The sequence below is a fragment of the Patella vulgata genome, chromosome 1, assembly GCF_932274485.2.
Source record: "Patella vulgata chromosome 1, xgPatVulg1.2, whole genome shotgun sequence".
NCBI classification, from domain to species: domain Eukaryota; kingdom Metazoa; phylum Mollusca; class Gastropoda; family Patellidae; genus Patella; species Patella vulgata.
This window is the reverse complement of record NC_065879.2, coordinates 80,116,391-80,138,393: the sequence shown is the minus strand read 5'-3', so window position 1 is coordinate 80,138,393 and position 22,003 is coordinate 80,116,391. Positions and strand designations below refer to the sequence as shown.

Sequence of the window (22,003 nt, the reverse complement as noted above, 5' to 3'; positions counted from 1 at the left end):
TGTTAATGTTGGCTTGTATGTATTAGAACACAGACTTAGGTCAGTGTACTGAAACATCCCTTTTATAGTAAAGCCAGTCTCTATAACACTGAACACATACAAAAAATAAAATAGACAAAAAAACTAAAATGATATACAAGAAAAGAAATAAAGCGAGTTATTTTGTGATTTGGAGGTAAACAAATGGTGTAGACTGTGTACCCTAACATTAGTGTAAGTGAAGCCTGTCTCCCTATCTCAAGTGTAGTCTGTTCTATTAACATTAGTGTTGTTATGTAGTCTGTCTCCCTATAACACAAATGTAGTCAGTGTACCCTAACACCTGTGTTATAGTGAAGCCTGTCTGCCTATATTACAGATGTAGTTTGTGTACCCTAACATCAGTGTTATAGTAAAGCATGTATTACAGATGTAGTTTGTGTACCTGGCTGTACCCTAACATCAGTGTTATAAGGAAGACCTGGTAAGATGCGCTGGACTGTTTATGTATAATTTGTTATATAAGAATTGAAATTAAGAATGATGGATATATAATGTCATTATAATTTGTTATAATTGTAAATAATATTTATGATAATAAAACTCTAAATAAATAAACAAAAAACACTTTTAAAATCTCTGAACCTCATTTGATAGATTGTTAATCCTCCTTTAATCTGGAAAAACCTATTAATCTAAAATAAACACAACAGTTCTATGGATAACAATTACTGTATTTCTATTAAAGCTATGTTTCTCTTGCCGTTATCAAGCACAATACTAATACTGTACAGTACGATTAGATGTTTATGCTATTGCATATGGTTTCATTATCATGATCAAAGGTCACTGTTCTCCTAATTTATGGTTTCATTGAATGTTTGGATTGTACATTGTATATATATTTCATATTGTGCTTGATAACGACAAGAGAATCATTGTTGAAACATAGCTTTAATAGAAATACAGTAATTGTTATCCATAGAACTGTTGTGTTTATTTTAATGTGTTCAATTACTAAACCTATTAACCCTTAACCGGTCATTGTCGACTCTAATCACCACAACGTTATGAAGTTACACAGCTAAGTGGTCACGGTTGACTAAAGTCGACAACAGCAAGTACCTTTTTTTATAAGCCCGTCTTCATTAGCCCAGTTCGGAGCAAAACAGTAGGACGTTAAACCCGGTTTTTATTTCTTTTTTATAAGCCACATTTGAGTATTTAGTTTCGTATTTAATTGATATGGCCACGAATGCGTGTCAGACAGGAACTTGTCTTGTCAAGTGCATTGAAAAAAACCATGTCTTTGTTCAACATTTTTTGACGAAAAACGTAATTTAACAATGTCGGGAAGGTTAAAAACGCTCAAAGTGGTTAAAATAATTATAAATGATTATATCGATGACACCGATTCTGAAGACGATATTTCTGATGAAATGGATTTAGAATGATTTGCAAATTATAGATCAACTTATGCCCTTCAACTTTTTTATTGGTGTCAAGAGTCTATCACTTATAATTATTCGGCAGTAGTCAATTGAAATAGGCATACAAAATATTTCATGTCAGCCTTTATTTAGCCTGACCACTTGACGTCAAAATGACGTCTAAGGGTTAAGACTGTTGAATGCAAATCAGTATACATGACATACTAGGTTCTTCCAGATGAAAAACTGCTAATAGTTGTCGGGTCACAACCCCTAGATCTGTGCCCATTTCTCGGTAAACAAGGTTTGACGATGGTTTCTGATAGAAGGGACCCTAGAGAAGATATCTGTATTTTGCTACCTCTGAAATCTACGGGCTAACTCCTGGAGAGCCGGGGGATTTGATGACTGAATGGTTAGCACGTGCGTGCTGTATCATAAGGCCTGTCATTGAGTCAACTGGCGTGGTTTCGAATCCCCGGTTGTGCGTGACAAGGAGTGGGGTCGCTTGTCCAGCCTCATGGGATTTCTCCGGGTCCTCCAGTTTCCTCCCACTGCTAAAGACCCCGACGCGCAAGCGAATTATTGAAATAAATCAAACCATGTTAGTCCTGAAATGACCTAGTTTTTGTCGAGTGGATGTTAAACCCCAAGATGGCAGCCAAAAATGATCCAAAATTGACCTTAACAAACATTGTTAGCAAATTGACCTGTGTAATATAGGCTATCATTTTATAGGTTTTGTTGGTCACCAGACTCATTTTGGACAGTTTCAATTTCATTTCACAAACCGTTGATCAAATATGGCCGGCATAATCTAAAATGGCGACAGAAATTGGCTGGAAAGTATTCTTTCAATACCAATAACAACACATACATGTGTCTTGTGTCGTTTCAGGGATTGTGGGGGACAAGAAACGCAAATATGCCATTTTCAAGCTTATATAACTAATTTGAAAGGACATAGCATAAAAAAATTAAGCATTTTCACGGATTTATATGGCGCATGATTACTAAACACTTAGTACCTCATGCGCTTTCAAGTATTTTTTGGTTGGTCATAAAAATCTATTTTGAAAAAGATGGGTTTACTATGCGGACTTGAATGTTTCGATAGATTTGGATTGTCTAATTATAATTGGTAACTGGTTCCAGAGATTATTAGCCTGGTAGGTGCAGAATGGAAGGACAATAAAACCCCCATTTCATTTCTGAATTACGATGTGGTCTTTAGTGTATTCTTCTTCTATTGGTGTTTAATGTCTGCTTTCACCGATGGTGATGTCGCAGACAAGTTGTCTTATTCTATTACCAGTATGCAGGGGTCTTTAATGTACGAGGAAACCCACGATGTTGAGAAGGCACCTCATTTCCATGCCACATGCGCTTACACACTAGAGCTTGATGTATGACACTCTAGATCACTATTCCTTTCCGGGGGGGTTGGATGGTCGAATGGTTAGCACATGCGTGCTGTATCATAAGGCCTGTCATTGAGTCAACTGGCGTGGTTTAGAATCCCTGGTTGTACGTGACAAGGAGTAGGGTCGCCTGTCCAACCTCGTGGGTTTTCTCCGGGTACTCCCACTACTAAAGACCCCTACGCGCAAGCGAATTATTGAAATAAAATTAAACCATGTTAGTCCCGAAATGAGCTAGTTTGTGTCGAGTGGACGTTAAACTCCATTTCTCTCTCTCCGCCCATCCCCTAGAGATCACCAATTGCAGCCTTTTATGCCAAGATTTTATAACAAAGGGGCATAACTCTTATGGTAATTATCGAAAAAAATTTACAATCAATAGACTTCTTCATTTTAATGAGATAGACAACCCATATCAAATATGCATAATTGTTCCTCTTATTGTGATAACCAGAAATGTTGGACAGCAATATATATGACCTCAATAAAATGAAGGCGCATAAAAACAAACCTATATTTATTTTTTTGATTTTTATTATGATGGTTTGTAAATGTCAAAACATTACAAGTGAGATTGTAACAAATGAAAAACATATGGCAATTAATTTAACATAATAGTATGTGAGACATGGTTTCGTATAACACTTAATATAAGCTAATTTTCTATTGGTTAATCAATCTATTGATATACCCAATCATAATCATCCATACAAAAAAAACAATTCAGGCGTGTACATTCTGTTCAGGATTATAAGCTAATTTTCTATTAGTTAATTAGTATATTCAAGCTTGTCATACATTGTATCGATTTCTGTTCAGTCATTTAAGCTGATTTCCTATTGGTCAATCAATATATCCAATCATAATCATCCATACAAAAAGATTTTAAGGCATGTCATAAATCGTATCGATTTATCTGTACTCATCTTCAATTCACATAGTTACTATCAATAGCCACACTAAGGTAGAAAGCCGACCCTCGAACACAAAGTAATTAACCAATAGAAATTACATAAAAACACTTGAAAAGTATGACATACTATAACATAACATTTTCGTTTTCTATACGGGCAATCACTTCAAATTTATATCAGTCAGTCAATTTTTGACATCAGCAAGACATTTTCCAAATAATGTGACAATTTATGACTGAGTCCAGACTAGTAAATTTGACTAAAACAAGAGTCCTGGCATATTGACTTAAGCCTAGGACAGATGAGCATATTTTTTTGCCCATTCACGCCGATTTTTAAAATTGCCTGCGTGTCCGTTCATGACAACAATGATTCTGCTCGGTTAACCATTCTCCCAATTGATTGCCCATACCTAGCATGTTAGATATTTTCGGCCAGTGATCAAATTGCCGGAAAATCCGCTCGTTTTGTGCGTTTCCAGTTATAAGCCAATCGGAGACATCATTGAGACATGATCGACGCAATTTATTCGCAGAGTTGTGTACGCTCTTGAGACCATTGCTATGTGTGCCTGTTGTCAAAAAATCGATAGCGAATTTCAACCAGTGCAATCATGCCAAAAAATACGCTTGTCTGTCCTAGGCTTTAAGGAAAATAAAATCCGCCCAACCATTTACCTAATTTACAAACATTGTCAACTTAAAAGACAAATTTCTGATTAGCTAATTACTATACAAGGCAGCTAATCACAATGAATCTTACATATAAATACATTATTTATGTTACACTGACTGTTATTGGTTGATTGTGAAAATTTTATGATTTGTGACCTGTGAAAAACTAAATTTTTGAAGATACATTACAATGAAGAGCTAAATCTGCATTTTGCAATTCTTCTTTGTAGATTCAAATATATAAATTATTATTTAGACATTTTGTTCACATGACAAGCCCATAATAAACTCTCTAGGTCATCTGATGGCTTAGATATTGAATTGATTAGAACATTCTCACCATTTAATAATTTAACTCAGACTTTGTTTATTATCGTAGTAATGGTACTTTATCAAGATAATGTTGTCAAACATTCAACCACCCATAACTTTGCTCAGAATAAAGTAATTTGACTGGAATTTTCAATATATTCATTTTTCAATATCTATTTTGAAACTATCATGGCAAGAACTTCCAGCTCTTTATCTCATTCTTACATAATGCATCTTTAAGGTTGTTGGGAATATATTAACTGATATGTTATCTGGGGAATGGGCAACAAGATTTTTGATAATTAAAATGGTTCACATAAATACTAATGAATGAATTAATGGCAATTAATATTTATAACGTAAATTTAATATCAATAATCAAAAATCACGCCTATTCAATACCAATGTCACTACCCCCCTAACCCCCATCCATCCGATGTATGTACTTTTCATCTAAACTAGCCATATCTAAGGCCAGGTGCCAATTTATCCCCTCTTTTTCATCATGCCAAGATGCAAATAATTTGTATCCTTTATCCAAGACATACTCAACAAAATCATGTATTTTGCTGGGAATATTTGAACATTTTCAAATACCACCTCCCTCCCCACTACTTCTGAAAAATCCATAAATTTACGGTAAGCATGTTCAAAGTGCATTATAAATACTGTTAACCTTCTTTTTATTCATTAGTAACATTTAATAAATATATATCATGTATTATATATATGGTTAGCATGCTCAAAGAATATAATAAATATATACAGTAGGCATAAGTATGTTCAAAGCACATGATAATATTGTTAACCTTTTGTTTTGTTCTTATAATTAAATTAATCAAAATATCTCACAAAAATACTAGGCCTTCGGTACTCGTATCCTTTAAATTACTCTTAAAGGACAATATTGGTGTCAGTCATTATCACATATGTGATAGAACTGGTTAAACATGTTCCAAATATAATTGGAACACAGAGATCATTGCCAGTTATATAGAGGGATAAATCTTCTTTTCTTTTTGCGTTCGTCACTTCCGACTGTTGAAACCTTCATTACGCAATATTGTCCTTTAAGGCCAAAGTGCTAAAAGGTTTAATAAATTTATATTTATCACAATTTGACATATATTTAGGTTTAATTCTACTATTACACGTCTTGGTGGTTTAAAGTCTGCTTTCACAATAGTGATAAGGCAGACAACAACTAGAGGCATTTTTTAACGACATCCTAATTCGTTTTCGATTCTCTTTGGCAATCTAATTACATTTAATCATGGCTGCTAAGACTGCTAACAATCACACTATTTTGTCACTCGGACTCGCCACACTCCGTCATTTTTGTGACCAAACATATGAAATGGGGTTTAACATCCTACTGTTCTGCTCCATCTGGGTTAATGAAGACGGTTGTGATCCAACAATACGCAGGGTACTTGTGTCGATAAACATGAATGATTTGTAAGTGTGGTTATCGAGTATGGCAAAAGCATGTCGTTAAAACCGCTTTAGTAGAAGCAGAGACTTGCTCCTATATAATGTTAGAGTATTTCACTCTTTCTATTTATTACAAGTGGTTTATTACAAAATATCACACAGAATAATCACAATATAACACTCCCTTAATCTAAAATAAACTCATCCAAACATCAGTGCAGGGTTCAGTTTATTTTAGATGTTGGGTCAGTCCTTGTTATAGCATTAGGGGGATCTTATTCACCAAAATGCAATGGTAGATTTCTATTTGAGCTTTATTTTAAGAATGAAATTTCACAACAGTAACCAAGTTCTGATTTTAAATTACAGTCCCTTTAAAGCCAGAATGACCCAGAAGACAATAATCCTTTTCCTTATTTAAATATAATCAAGAATTAGGGTTGAAAAGTGTTTTTTCAAATAATAAAAAAACAACCATTGATTAGATGAGATTAAACCAGTGATGGGATTTTGTCCGTTTATTCGGACTTGTCCGAATCTTTTTTCCAAACGCCCAAAATTGTCCGACCGGGAATATGCCCAATCGGACATCAAGACATGGTGAATAATATTCAAAATTCCGAAATTAATATAGTTTACTGCGTGTATAACTACCACTCAACCAGATTATCGTCATTAAACAATTATAAAAAAAAAACACTTTAGTCTGGATGATTGAGACTTTTAGTCTGAAAGATTCTGTGCCTTTTCATCTGGAAGATAGTGCCTTTTAGTCTGGAATATTGTATCTTTAAAGAGATGTAATATTTGAATGAATAAATCCCCAGGACTATAATATGGTGTGTTTGGTAAATATGACATCATGATAAATACAATAACTCTCACCTCCTACTAAAACATTAGTATTTTATTAATATACAAGTTTATAATATACATCCATGGTTTTCCACCAGGGAGGGGAGGGGAGGGAAGACTTATCACTTCCTGGGGGTGGGGAGGAGAGAGGGGGGGATCGTCCAAGAATTAGGAAAACTATAGAGCACTTCCAAGATTGTGGTCAGTCCACGTTTTGTGCTTAGCACATATATGCTTAGCACATACTTAAATAATACTCCATACCATACCCAAACATGTGAACTCTAATATATAGAGCCCTAGGTATCGACATCATTTTTTGTTATTTGACTGTGGAACATGTTGATGGTGAGCTGCAGGAAGGGCGGGGATTGTTGGAAAACAGGACTGAATAGGGGAACAGATCCAAAAAGGTTGTAAATCATGGATATAGATAGATAATTATATGTTATCTAAATAAGGCTATGCTGTATATATATATATATATGTATAAGATTAAATTATATGCAATATTTTTTCGCTACAATAATAATAAAGGGTTACTGGAAGAAATATAGAATGTCTTTCATGCAATGTTCCCTCAAAGTTTAAGTAAGTCTGTGTGTGAAAAAAATCTGAACTAAGCCTACAAGTTATTATCTATATCTACACCGCCACACAAACATATTATACAAACTACACAACAATATGCTGTACTAAATTGAATATTAAAAACACCCACATTTTGAAGATGAACTCATCCAAACAGTTGAATTATTAATATTTGTAGGAAAGCTCATTATTAATAAAAGGGTTGTTGCACGCTTAGAATTACATACACCAAATGTTAGTGAACACTAGCTACAAACCTGGAAATAAAGCACCGCATCCGGAACAAATTCAGACTTTGTCAGACACAATTCCTTACAAAGCATTCTCCGATTTAAGTCAAGAATCTACTTAAAATTAACTAAACTATAGCCCTTTATAAAAAAATTTGTTGTTTTAATACTTCAACAAGAAACTATATATCTCATAAACAGTGATTAAAATTTGAGTAAATTCTTAAATTAAGTCTGAGAATGCTTTGTTAACTCAGGGCCTGGTTAACTAACTTTTGCTAGGATTTATCTTTAAGAGACCACTAGTGTGACTCTGCCTTAAGTAAACTCATAAACATTGAGAAGTGTTATCCAATGTTGTAGCTGTAGAAAGTGTAATCCTACCCCGCCTCCTACATGGATGTTAAGTCTGAGACATTCATTTTCCATAACAACATTATTTATACATGTTTTCATCACAGTTTAGCTTGCATATTCATATAAACTACATCTTTCAATGGGGGATATAAACTACATTTACAACTTTCAATGGGGGAAGAAAGAGCAGGAGAAAAGAAAATTATGATTAACTAAATTCAGCAGTGTCTTTCTTTAAACATACATGTATTTCACTGGATAACAGGGCTGCATTAAAATTATCCAGACATAATTTTCCAACTGACATAGCAATTAGGCTGAATGAGAGCCTGACATAAAATGTTTTCTACATATGAAAAGAAAAATAGTTTATCGATCATTCTAACAATGATTCTGATTGGCTATTACATGAAATCCAATAAAGGTGTAGCCAATCATAAGGTAGTCTACTTGACAAGTAGTTTATCGATTTTTCCAACAACGTTCCGGATTGGCTAATACATGAAATACAATAAAGGTGCAGCCAATCATAAGGTGGTTTACTTGTCGACATTGTGCAATGGAAAGTTTAAATCATGATTTCTTGCAACTGTATGGCAACATCTCAATTCATTAATGTGTCAGTTAATTTTAACCAATCAAGAACCATTACATGTACTTTATGGCTATTCCATTTAAAAACCATTGTGAACTCGGGGGCCAGTACAGGTCGTGACATCACTTTTTACCAGATCAAGGAGGCCTGGAAATAGAGTACCTATCACAGATTTTCAGGCACCAACTCAGACTTTGTGAGGCACCATTTCAGACTTTGTCAGGCACAATCACTCTGGTACCTTTCATTTTGTATGTCTCAGACTTGCCTTTTTTTCTGATTTTATTAGGACCTAGATCCGGCACAACATCAAAATGTTCCTAGGTGCCTAATATTTTGTTGTCTATTTTTCTTGGTGCCTGATATTTCGTCAGGTACGAAGAAAATCAATATGTCCAAGCAACATATCACACTATATCCGCACTCGCAATAACATGCACATTTCCATCATCACTTTCTGGGTTCCATAAATTGTTGTTCATAAATAAATAATAATATAAAACTTAACAGCACTTTCAAATTTTGTTCAAACATAACAAAAATAATATAAATTGTTTAATCTGATTTCTGATCAAAGTATATAACCTGAGCATTTCACATTCTCTTGTTTTCATTCTCATTAAACTGTAAAGCTCAACCATACATTCATCCATTATTTCTTCCGATTCATTTGTCCATTTTTTCTTATTAACTTGTCCATTTTTCATATAAAATTGTCCATTTTTTTTATCATATTCATTTGTCCATTTTTTCTTCATCAATTGTCCATTTTTCAGCTTCATTCGTCCATTATTCTTATTCATTATCAATCATTTTTTCATTTTTACTTATTCATTTGTCCATTTTATTCCGCTGTATATGATTAAAGCTATTGTTATGGTAACTGAATTCTACTTTGGCTCCGCCCACCTTATCTTGATGCAGGTAGATTTAACCTATATTGTGCAGTTCACAATAATAATAAAAAAAAACATCTGTTAAACAATCATTCCAATTGTCCATTTTTGTAAACACATTATTTGTTGCGACATAATAATTTGTTCTGTACAGTTTACAACAGTCTATTTTCAGCAGTACTCAAACAAATTGTGTTCTGTGGAGTTTAAACTTATTAAAATTTAAAACAAAACAAAAAAATATTCAAAATTTGGCTGTGGTTATTTTCTTTTTTTCTGGAGATTTTTGTTTTTAAATGGGGTGTTATATAATACTAACTATTTTGGGGAGTAGCAAAGGTGAAACCCCAAACTTAACTTGACCACATGATAAAAAATGATATCAATATTAGTTTTTTTGTTGACCAAAGTGACGTGTAACACTATTAACACTATGATTCTATGTATCTCTTCAATCCTTCAACCTCTGACTTAAAGTGACGTCATAAATATTTTGAGATCTTCACTGACCAGCACTGTCAAAACTACTCTCCACATGAAGGTGCTGTCTTGTGCGAATGAAAACATTTTGGCTTGATTCACAATCTTGACAAATGCCGGGATCAAATTTTACACAATAGGATCAAATTTTACACAATAGGATCGTGCACTCACAAACAGAGGTTTAGTAGTAAAATTTGGCTTGGAACATCCTATATACATTTATATATTGTTTCATCTATAATTCTGACTAGGATCATCCTATATTGTTTCATCTAATGTCTAGGATCATCCCATATTGTTCATTTAATGGATCATCCTAAATTGTTCCATCTAAACTTAAGACTAGGATCACCCTATATTGTATCAATCTAAAGTTACGACAAGAATCATCTTATATTGTTTCGTCTAAAGTTAAAACTGTGTCCTCTTCAAATGACTCAATCTCTGGTAATGGCTGTCGCCAATAATTCACAGAACTAAATTCATTGGTTGGTCCTCGTTTCTTCAATAATGGAGGAAAGAAATGATCACTGATGTTACTAAGGCTTGTATACCTAAAATACACAAAAAAAAATTCTTAAAATATTTCTTAAAATAGGTTGCCTGGCAACAAAATATTCTGACACTTTGGACATCAATTTTTTTTAACATCATCAAGGCTTCCAAATTATTCTCGACATCGACTTATAAATGGTCATCCAGAATTTTTTTTTATTTATCAGAAACTGTTGCCCTACTCTCCATCAAATGATAATTCCTGCTAAATATCACGTAAGTGATTTTGCCATCGTCTAAAATTACTTACAAAATTTCAAATACTCAACGACATTGAGAGAAAACAACCACATTATTTTCTGTGAAATTCTACTTTAGGTTTACTTTCAATTAACTAATCGAAAACCAATCAGAAGTGTAACATAGGCTCAGTTATCAAGTACACACAACCCTGATAAAAGTTGCTGAATGGCACTGGATAATAGAAAACTGAGTCTTAGTTTCTGTGACTCAATGACAGACCTTATGATCTTACACACATGTCTTTAACCATTCGGACTCCCACCCCCATTTTGATTCAAACAAAGATATTTCTACTACTTACGATGACTGAAATTTATAGGATAGATCGTGAGTTAACTCCCCTTTATGGTTGATGGTAAAAATACGGAAACTTGGAATATTTAAAGCTCTGTATGCCACAACATCCTGTAAAAGACCATTGTTTAGAAAGTTTTAAGATTTTTCGCAAACAAAAAATTGTCTGATTAAATCCACTGAACATCATTTGGCAGATTTTGAATATTACAAAAGTTAAAGCTCTACATGGAAAATAATTCCAAACAGGATACACTTCCGTTCAGTATTTACAAAGATATAATAAAGTGAAAATATTTCAAAATTAAGCATTATAGGAAGAATATATAAACAAACCAGCGCCACAGTGGCTTAAAAGTGTAGGGTAAACTTTTTTGATTGGTCCCTTCTTAAAGATGCATTATGTACGATCTAAATCTGCCTATTGCAGGTCTTTTTTTGGCTTCAAAAGTTATATAAACTATTATTTAAACATTTATTCACATGACAAGTCTATGATTAACCCTCTAGATCATCGGATGGCAGAGATTTAAATGGATTGAAAAGCAGTAGCCATTTAATGATTTAATTTAAAAACTGACAAAGTGAGGTTAAGCCTTGAATAACAAGTACCCTTTAATATGATAATAAACAATCTATACCACATCTTGTCAAAACTACAAACTAGGATAACTCCGATCAGAATGAAGTAATTTGAATGAAATTGTCAATATATTCATTTTGCATTATCTATTTTTGAACTATTATAGCAAGAACGACCACCTCTTTATTTATATCTTACATAATGCACCTTTAAAGGACCTAAGTCCGTAACTCAAAATCCTCCAAAATCTTCGACATCGAAAACACGAATTATTGGTCAATTTAAATCAACATTGATGATGTAAACTTACCGGGAAAAGATGAACTTCTGATATCCGATATTTAAGATAAAATAATTTTTTTAACATTGGTACATGAATCGTGTACCATAATGCACTTCAGCCCCAGTTGTATTGAGAGACTCGAGGAATGAGGCTAGACACATTGCACCAAATCAAATGGAGTTATGTAGACTAGAATAACTAGACGCTAGAAATTTGCACTCGATTGAGATCGTTGACTTATTTCGCCGAACATAACTGATTTGAAATTGGAGTAAAAACGGAAACCATTAAATGTAAATCAGTTTATATACATTCATATTACAGTATTATATGCGTTGCGACCCACTTTTGTGAATTTCTAGGTCCCAAATGTTAGCGATTTAGCTCCTTTAATCCAATTGAATCTAATCATAACAAAATCAAACAGTTCACCTATGGGGATTATAAGTCCAGATAGTACCATATTTGGTGCATTCCCTGTCACCCGATATTCTTGAGTTTATTCGATTGAAAATTTTCAAGGGGTTGAGAAAACCCTAAGGAACTTTCTCAGTAGGTCCTGGTTAGTGAGCTAGCATCTTACACACTGAACCACTGTGGCTTCCTATTGTATTATAAAGTTTAAAATAAATAGTGAATATCTTACATTAATTTTATTACCGAAGCCAGCATAAAATGGTGAAGCAGGGAACAGATCAGCTATATCTTTTAAACAGTTGATTTTAAATTCTTCTGGATTCTTTACTATCACTTCCCTGGTAAAACAAAAAAAAATCTTTTGACAATAATTCTAATCACAATTCAACCTCTCACATAATTCAACCTTTCAGCCCCCCCCCCCCCATAGCTTAAGTCCCGCGCCACACAGATCAAGACAAACCCACCCTCCAACCCCTTTAGAAAATTATTCTTAGTCCCCCTCTCCACACCTCCAGTCCCCCTCCCACAGCTTAAGTCCTGCAAAGCTTAAGTCCTAAGGCCCCTGCCACACAATCTGATTAAAATACAGATCTATATTTCGTTTCGTTTTCTTATACTTGTGATGGCCTACACTACATGAAGATCTTACCAGTTGTATTGAGAGGTCGAGTGCACGCCAAGAACTCGCCGTAACAGACCATTTCATTGACTAATTCCTCATATCTACTAGAACGCCTGTTATATAACAATTCTTCCAGATCCTAGTGTTGTGAAGACAAGTAAAATGGAATTTTGAACTATAAAGAACGAAACAAAATAGGATCTGTGTTTTAATAAGATTGCCCGCCACACAGATCCAGACCAACCCACCCTCCCACAACTTCCACCCTCCTTCCCCACAGCATGGGGCTCAACTATATAAATAAAATATGGTTATTACCTGTGAAAAGCGCTAATTAAAGATGTCGGATTGAGTAATAATGGTCCGTCTGGTAAAACCAGGTTCCCTTGTTTTATATTCTTCAATAAATCTTTAGTTACTTTAGATTGACCAATGGCTCGTGCCGATAGATACAGGAACTTGTAGCCGTTATTACCTATACGTGTAAATAAATCTGCAACACCGGATTGAGACCAGTCACGCCCTATGATTGGTAGAATCTGACCTAACACGTCTGACCTGAAAAACAACATTAAATAAATTTATTAGGAATACCAGTGGCATTTTTTCTTTTTTTATTTGAGTGAACGCTTATGGCTGGCACTCAGATCCTTTCAATTTATTTGATATCTGTTGATTATTTCTTGCAATATTTGTGTGCATGTAGCTCGTCTTGTCCACAGGTTTGTCTTATCAGTGTGCAATTACTACAGTACTTTATTTTTATTCAAGTTTACACTACTAAGCTGAGGACTAATGTTATTATCATTGTTTAACATGTCACTAGACATTTTGGATTGTCTGTGACATACTGTGTTTCTGTTGTGTAGTTTGTGGTACACTAGTAAACTTACTTGGTTGTAGTATATTATATAGAACTCTGTATTTCAATTACTAGTAAACTTAATTAATGATGGTATATTATATAGAATTCAGTATTTCAATAACTAGTAAACTTACTTAATGATGGTATATTATATAGAACTCAGTATTTCAGTAACTAGTAAACTTACTTGGTGATAGTATATTATATAGAACTCAGTATTTCAATAACTAGTAAACTTACTTAATGATGGTATATTATATAGAACTCCGTATTTCAATTACTAGTAAACTTAATTAATGATGGTATATTATATAGAACTCAGTATTTCAGTAACTAGTAAACTTACTTGGTGATAGTATATTATATAGAACTCAGTATTTCAATAACTAGTAAACTTACTTGGTGATGTATATTATATAGAGCTCAATATTTCAGTAAGTAGTAAACTTACTTGGTGATAGTATATTATATAGAACTCAGTATTTCAGTAAGTAGTAAACTTACTTGGTGATAGTGCCATCTATATCTGATATAATTATTTTATCATCGTATTTCCACAGATAGATATGTGATGTACATCGTGTTGTACCTTGATACTGAGTTGTTACAGAGAAAGTAACCTCATTTACACCTTCATGTAGATTTAATTTTTTCTGTAATACAAAATGAAATGAAATGGGTTTAACATCCTACTGTTCTGTTCCAACTGGGCTAATGAAGATGGGCATAAGCCATACAGTGTGCTGTGAGGGAAATTTTGCCCATGCAGCGGCACTATGGCCTACTCTTATTTCGAATTCCAACTGTCAAGGGTTCTTTCATTTGCATGCCAATATGTACACAGGACCTCGGTTTTTCGTCTAATCTGAACGACTATACATAAAATAAGCAGCATAGTCATTAAATAGTTCACAAAACTCAGGTGATTTGAGGCACCTCAAAATCTATTACAAATTTGGGATAATGCCAAATATTGGAGAACAACATACGTCAAAAATGGGCCGGCAGGAAAACTTGTGAACTGAAAGCCCTGTTTAAGATAAATCAGAGATTTCCCCTTTTAAATAAACTTACAATTTGTTCTGTCGTTAAACGTAGACTCTTTTTACAAGTGTCATGTGTACCAGTATCAATAGGTTTGCTATAACCCGGTGCCTGTATTTTATTTTTACCAGACGAAGACCCAGATAAACTACCAGCCTCGGAACCTTCCGATTCCACATCACTGACTGTATGATGATCAACATCTTTTACTCTGTAATAATATACATTGAGAAATTTATAATGCAATGAAAGAAAGCTGATGATGGTGATGTCAATCATATTTATGGGTAGTGATGGTGACTTTTCTTGGAATATTAGCTGTCTAGATTTTGGGAAAACATCAAAAACTCAATTAAAAGGGCCATAACTCTGGCAGTAATTATCAGAAATTGCTAAATATCACTAGGCTTAAGTTTTAAGTCAATCGAATAAAAACTTTAGCCTTCAGAGCGCCAACAAGAATTTTCAAAGCAATCAAGGGCTATAACTAGAATTCAAGTTATTATGATCGTGAGGATCATTATAGGCGTGACGGCTTGACCAATGACATTTTAGAAGTCAACTGCTTTCTCTGAAAGGCGGTGGACAAAAAGCAGAGATGAAATGTTCTATTTCAACAAAATCTCACGTAGCTTTTGTCATCTTCAACTGGATAAAAGAATAAAGAACTAACCGTTTTTCTTTTCTAGGTGTGCTTGTTACACTAGTTGGTTCACTGGATGTAGGAGTCACATGTAGACTAGCTTCTTCCTGCAAAAATATAAACAAACAAATATTACCTAGGAAACAAAAGCAAGGAATTTAACAAATAAAACTAAGTCATTCTAGAACTAAGATGGTTCAATTTTTTCTAGAATTCTTTGCAAGTAGGGGTCTTTTGTAGATGGACGAAACTGGAGGACCTAGACAAAACCTACAAAGTTAGGCAGTCGACCCTACTCGTCATGTACAAGCTTGGGATCGAAACCGCACGACTTGACTCAACAGTAGACCTTATGATCTAAGGGGCACACATTAGACCACTCAATCACCCAACCATAAGGATTTTAATAAAAAAAACATCTGTTATTCTCAAACATTGTATATTCAGAATATACCCAGATATTGACACACTGTTTGTTCTCCAACATGCTCAATAATGGCCAAATCATTCTACCTGATTAATTACATGCACTTGCTTCCCTTGCAGTTGCCCAAGTCTATATTTGGGGGAGTATTTGTCTGCACGCCATCAATTTGATCATGGTAGGCCCTGCTTGAGGTCTAACAAAAGTTTTCGGGTAAAATGTATCTCAATTTTTATTTAACGACAAACTAGGCTATTTTGGGACTAACATATGGTTCAATTTTATTTCAACAATTCACTTCAGCGGGAGGAAACCAGAGCACCCGGAGAAAACCCACAAGGTTGGACAGGCAATCCTACTCCTTGTCACATTCTAGCAGGGAGTTGAAACCATGCCATTCGACTCAGTGACAGATCTTTTGATCTAACATGCATCCATTCAGCCACCCAACCCCCCTCGACGATATGAATACTATATAATAGAAATGAAATGAAATGAAATGGGGTTTAATGTCCTACTGTTTTGCTCCGAACTGGGCTAATGAAGACGGGCATACGCCATACAGTGTGATATGAGGGAAATTTTGCCCGGACAGCGGCACTACGGCCTACTCTTATATCGAATTCCAACTGTCAAGGGATCTTTTACGTGCACGCCAATGTGTACACGGGACCTCGGTTTTTCGTCGTATCCGAACGACTAGACAGCTGTCCTTGTCAGCCCCTCCGTCCTGCTATATAATAGGCTTTAACAGAAAATATGCATATCTTACCACTTTAGGTAACAAGACGTCTGATTCAGACGGTAAGTTGGTATTAGCTGGTAAATGAATCGTTGATGGTATATTTGTGGTTGATGATAAATTTGTGGTACTTGGTAAATTGGCAGAAGTCGTACTTATTACCAGAGTTCTGTCTTCTGGTATGGTTCGTCGCCATGGGAACCAAGAACCTCCCGTTTTCTTCTTCTTAGGCATGTATTCTTTAGTTAGTGATTTCACTGTATCCTGAAGAGATAACATTTCAGTTGTGAATAATTCTACGATAAATAATACAAACAATTTATCATATTGAAAACATAGGAAAGAATTTATATCTATAGGCCTTTATGGACAGAATTCATTTACATCGGCCTTTTCGGACAGAATTCATTTACATTGGCCTTTTCGAAAAAGAGTTCATTTATATAGGCCTTTTCATGTTGCTCAATTGTTTGAACTGAATAAATTATATATAATGGCAATAGCGCCGCTGTCCCGGCAAAATTTCCCTCATGGCACACTGCTGGAAGTTAATCACCATTTTATTTCTGTAAAAGAAATCAAATTAGGGTCTTCATTTCTGTCTGTATATAAATATCACAAAAAATTTTTTGACAGCCATTGACAAGCCGGGCATCAAAAATGTCAGTATGTCAATCAATTTGGATGCCAGATAATTCAAAAATTAATTATAATTAATTTAAATGCATAAAAGACAGGAGAGCAAAAAAAAAACTTCTTCTAAATTTTCGTATTAAAAAAAGTTTCCATTGCCTGCTACTAGTTATTATTACTCCAGTGATTTGATACAAGGAAGAAGACATATCTTTTAGTCAATACAACTTTTTAGAAACTTTCATCTTTATCTGTCAACAGTTGGTCTTACTTTTCCGAAGAAATATTAGGGAGTGAATTTCAGAAAACAAAATCTACATTTAGCTCTTAAATCTAAATAAAATACATGCACATTAAGTTTGTAGTAAAAACATGAAACACAATACAAATTACAGTGATCAAACTGAGTTGCCATGCAACACATCTTTTTTCTAAAAGCTTACAAAAAAGGTCTCTTGATGAACTTAATGAAAGTAAAATAGACATCTCTGGACAAAAAGAAATTGATTCAATTATGGGAAGTCAAATGGGATAAAAATCTAAGAATGAAACATAACACACAGGATTTTTAATTAGACAATATTGTCTGTCCATACAAAAAAGAAAGCAGCTGCTCTTATTAATCTATTTGAAAACATTGAGAGAACTTGACCCTTTAGCACCTGGTACATGTAATATGGACTATCTCAGTTAATTGAAAAAATCTGATAAACGTCATCTTTTTAGCTTTGAATTTTCTAGTTTATTTTCAAAACCACCCCAACCAATAGCTCCCTAGACTACCTCAAACCAAAAAAATCACAGAACTATTATACAGTCCTTATATAGTTCCCAGCAACAGCTATTCACGGTACAAGGCTTTAGACAAAGCCATAGTCTCGAGAAGATGCAATAGGTCAAGGTGCCAAAGGGTTCAAGTAAAAAGCAGAACAAGTATTGCTACATAAGTTGAGTTATTTTCACATATTTGTCGGTCCATAATACAATTATAAGGCATTATTTACATGAAATAATAAAATAGACATTAAGCGTCTGGATGACATTGACAAGCATGAATAGTTACAGCACTGGTCTAATTGAGCCTCAAGCTCCCGTTCCAATGCAAACTACAAGAGAATATTAAGATGTTTGTTTTTAAAAACTAAAAAGACTGGATGTCAATAGCAAAATCTCAAGCCGAGCTCTCGGTTAGACAAATGGATGTCACAGTCTACTGAGATGGTTATAGAAAGTTGGTTAAATTACCATGTAGTGCAAAAATCAGAAAATAATAAACGAAACAAAATTAATTTTGAGATTTGCCCAATTTCGACATCAATAGTGAACAGCTTAAATAAACATTTTTCATTTTTATCAGAATCGAAGAGGTTGTATCAGGGCTTGTCAAAAAGAAAATGATGGCGGGCAATTTAGCACTCACATAAAATTAACCTTGCGGCAGTGACAATCGAAGAAAAGGAAACCTTTCAGTTTCACAGTGTCTGGTTTGAAAAAACCGATCAATATTGACCCAAAAAGCAACGATTTGAACGATGTGCGTGAGCGACTATCTACTCGCCCAAAAACAAATTTGCTTGAGTTTTGTGCGTGGGCGAGTGATCGCAAATCCTGTTGTATCCATGTAAAATAGAAATCGATAATTAATTAGTACACCACCGCTAATATTTATAGTGTAGATTTTAATGTCCAAAGTGTCCTTCAGGTAAAATTTACAGGTAAGATCCATGCTGTTGACTGATAAGATTAAGAAACTAAAGCCTCATCAAGATTCAATTTTCTACATACTTGTGGTAAACATATTTGCTAAACAACATAATCATATGACTTTAGGGCACCTGTGTCTGTACCTGGATTCCTTTAATTAATTTCAAAATATCCCATCTGCATTAGCCCAGCCAAAATATATGGAGTCCTATTCAAACTCAATCTTCAACATTGAAGTCATTGGAGAAGTTAATAGTGATCTGAGCCAATATGTGAATTAACTCCCTTGAATTGTGTTATTTTTTTTTTCAGTGGTGATGTTCACTGACCTCCAGGGTTACTGCATTTGCAATGTCTGGTGGGTGGAATCAACCCTAATAATCCCCACCAAAATAAACCTATAAGGTCCATGGTATTTATCAAATAGACTCACAAACCAATAGAACCTTTTCAAAAGATTAGGTTCAGAAATGATTTTATTACACCCTTCACCCACAGAATCCACAAACGACAATTTTCAAACCTGGCATTCCCACTCCACCATGATTTTTATATGGAATAGCCCCAGCATGATGATTTGTGGAGCAATAATCTAAATTAGAAAAAAGATCTATAATAGAATAGTTACCTCAGGTAGATCTTTGTGGAAGACGACGTTCGATAAAAGCATGGGTGCTGCCACCTGCCAGTTAAAATAACCCCTGAAACAACGTATCATATAACCTTTATTTTCATAAATTATTTAAATGTTATTTATTAATGTAACTGGAAATACACAGGGCAAAGTTCTATGGAAATGAAATGAAATGGGGTTTAACTTTCTACTGTTCTGCACCGACTGAGCTAATGAAGACGGGCATACAGTGTGCTATGAGGAAAAATTTTGCCCGAACAGCGGCACTATGGCCTACACTTTTTTCGAATTCCAACTGTCAAAGGTACTTTTATGTTCACACCAATGTGTACACAGGAGCTCAGTTGTTGTCTAATCCGAAAGACTATACATTATCACTTGCTAGGCCCTCCGTCCAAGGAGGAACCACACTGGAATCCTGATGAACTTTCACGGCCAACACCGGGTCCTCTAGGTTAGCGAGCCAATGACTTACTCACTGAGCCACCATGGCTCTGACAATGATATGCAATACGATAACAGTTTAATACTAAGTGAGCTAGAGACCACTAGTCAAATCGTCATTTAGTAATAAACAGTAATTGTTTTACACAGAATTTCATTTCTACATTTGGTGATTTTTTAGAGTGGTGTAATGATCTTAATGTGTGTGCTCTAGATCAAAGGCCTCATATCTGTTCAAGTCATAGATCATGGGAATTGGCGTGACAAGGATCAGTCATCTGGCTAACCTTGAAGGTTTACTCTCAGAACTGACCTGCTTAGTGCCGAGTGGATGTTAAACCCCCCATTTCAGGTATTTCTCTTTCAGTTATTCTATGCAGCGTTGGATGGCCGGTTGATCTTGACATTTATAGATTTCTCTTTCTTATTTTATTTGCTGGCAAAAATTTAATCTTTCCAGGTGCTAATATTTCAAATATTTACTGAAGAAGGACACCTTTTTGTCCAAAACATCTAACCATGGAGTTCGTCTAATCTACACTGGTTACAGGGCTCGCATCTCGTTATATTTCAAATAAATGTTAAGATCACTTACTTATCATGGATTCTTACAACTAAATCTGGGTCCGATATCATATTAGGTTTCTCACAAAGGTCACCAAAGGTCACGACCTTCTGCATGAACTTCTCAAGATTAACCCCATCGGGGTCGGACAATCCACCACATAAAGATAGAGACACATGTCCAAGGTGACGAACTTCCGATTCCAGAAAACTAACAGGTCCTCCAACAGCGCCATCTACTGAATGTGGGGATTGAGGTAGTGAGGCTCCACGACCAGATTCACAATCGTCATCTCTTATAGACATAAAACTGAAACAGGAAAAAAAATTTTGTTCTTAAAACAACAATGAAAAGAAATCAGGTTTAACGTCCCACTTTTTCTGTACCAACCAGGTTAAACATGCATTATGCTAGAGCTAAATCTGTCTATTGCAGATCTTTCTTTAGGCCTGAAATGTTATCTAAATTATTAATTAGACATTAATTAACTTATCCAGGCCATAATCAACTCTAGTTGGCATTGCTAGCCTGCGATCTTTAGTGGATTATGAGCCGATTTACTGAATAACTTTCCTTTACGATTTAATGATTAAATGGATAATCAAGACTATGCTGTTTATCGTACTGACTTTAGTAATGATGATCGAGGCTAGGCTGAAATTTCAATCACTTAGTTCTCGGTTCATAGTGAATCAATTTGAATGAAATTTTCAGCAAATTGTCTTTACATTATCTAGTTTTGAACTATTATAGTGAGAACTGCCAACTCGTTATTGAATCTCCCATAATTAAAGATAGTATCATACAGTGTGCTATGAGGGAAATTTAGCCCAGACAGCAGCACTACAGCCTACTCTTATTTCGATTTCTAACTGTCAGTGGATAATCAAGACAGCATACGCCATGCAGTGTGCTATGAGGGTACATTTTGCACAAACAATTTTTCCACGCACGCGACCATGTACAAGATACCTATTATTTTTCGTCCCATCTGACTGCCTAGACAATGTTCCTTTCCACCTCTCTGTCCTACACAACCAACCATGGTATTCCCTCTTCTCTTATCTTATAACGCACTTCATGGTTTCCAATTATTTCATTTCAAAACAATTTAAAGAAAGCAGTAATCACAAC

At 34.7% G+C, this 22,003-nt stretch overlaps 1 protein-coding gene across 2 annotated transcripts in view; it reads right to left on the bottom strand.

Moving 5' to 3' along the window:
- Positions 1–3,346: 3,346 nt before the first annotated feature.
- The window catches only part of LOC126824107 (phosphatidate phosphatase LPIN2), a 33,732-nt gene continuing 15,075 nt past the window's right edge, over positions 3,347–22,003 (bottom strand). For both annotated transcript variants that reach the window (XM_050553312.2, XM_050553308.1), the window contains exons 7-16: positions 20,900–21,178; positions 19,855–19,927; positions 16,920–17,153; positions 15,754–15,830; positions 15,111–15,291; positions 14,541–14,689; positions 13,490–13,729; positions 12,776–12,884; positions 11,271–11,374; positions 3,347–10,725 (exon numbers count right to left, since the gene is read on the bottom strand). In XM_050553312.2, the coding sequence (XP_050409269.1) occupies positions 10,563–10,725; positions 11,271–11,374; positions 12,776–12,884; positions 13,490–13,729; positions 14,541–14,689; positions 15,111–15,291; positions 15,754–15,830; positions 16,920–17,153; positions 19,855–19,927; positions 20,900–21,178 (1,609 nt within the window). In that variant the 3' untranslated portion in view covers positions 3,347–10,562. The remainder of the gene's footprint in view (positions 10,726–11,270; positions 11,375–12,775; positions 12,885–13,489; positions 13,730–14,540; positions 14,690–15,110; positions 15,292–15,753; positions 15,831–16,919; positions 17,154–19,854; positions 19,928–20,899; positions 21,179–22,003) is intronic.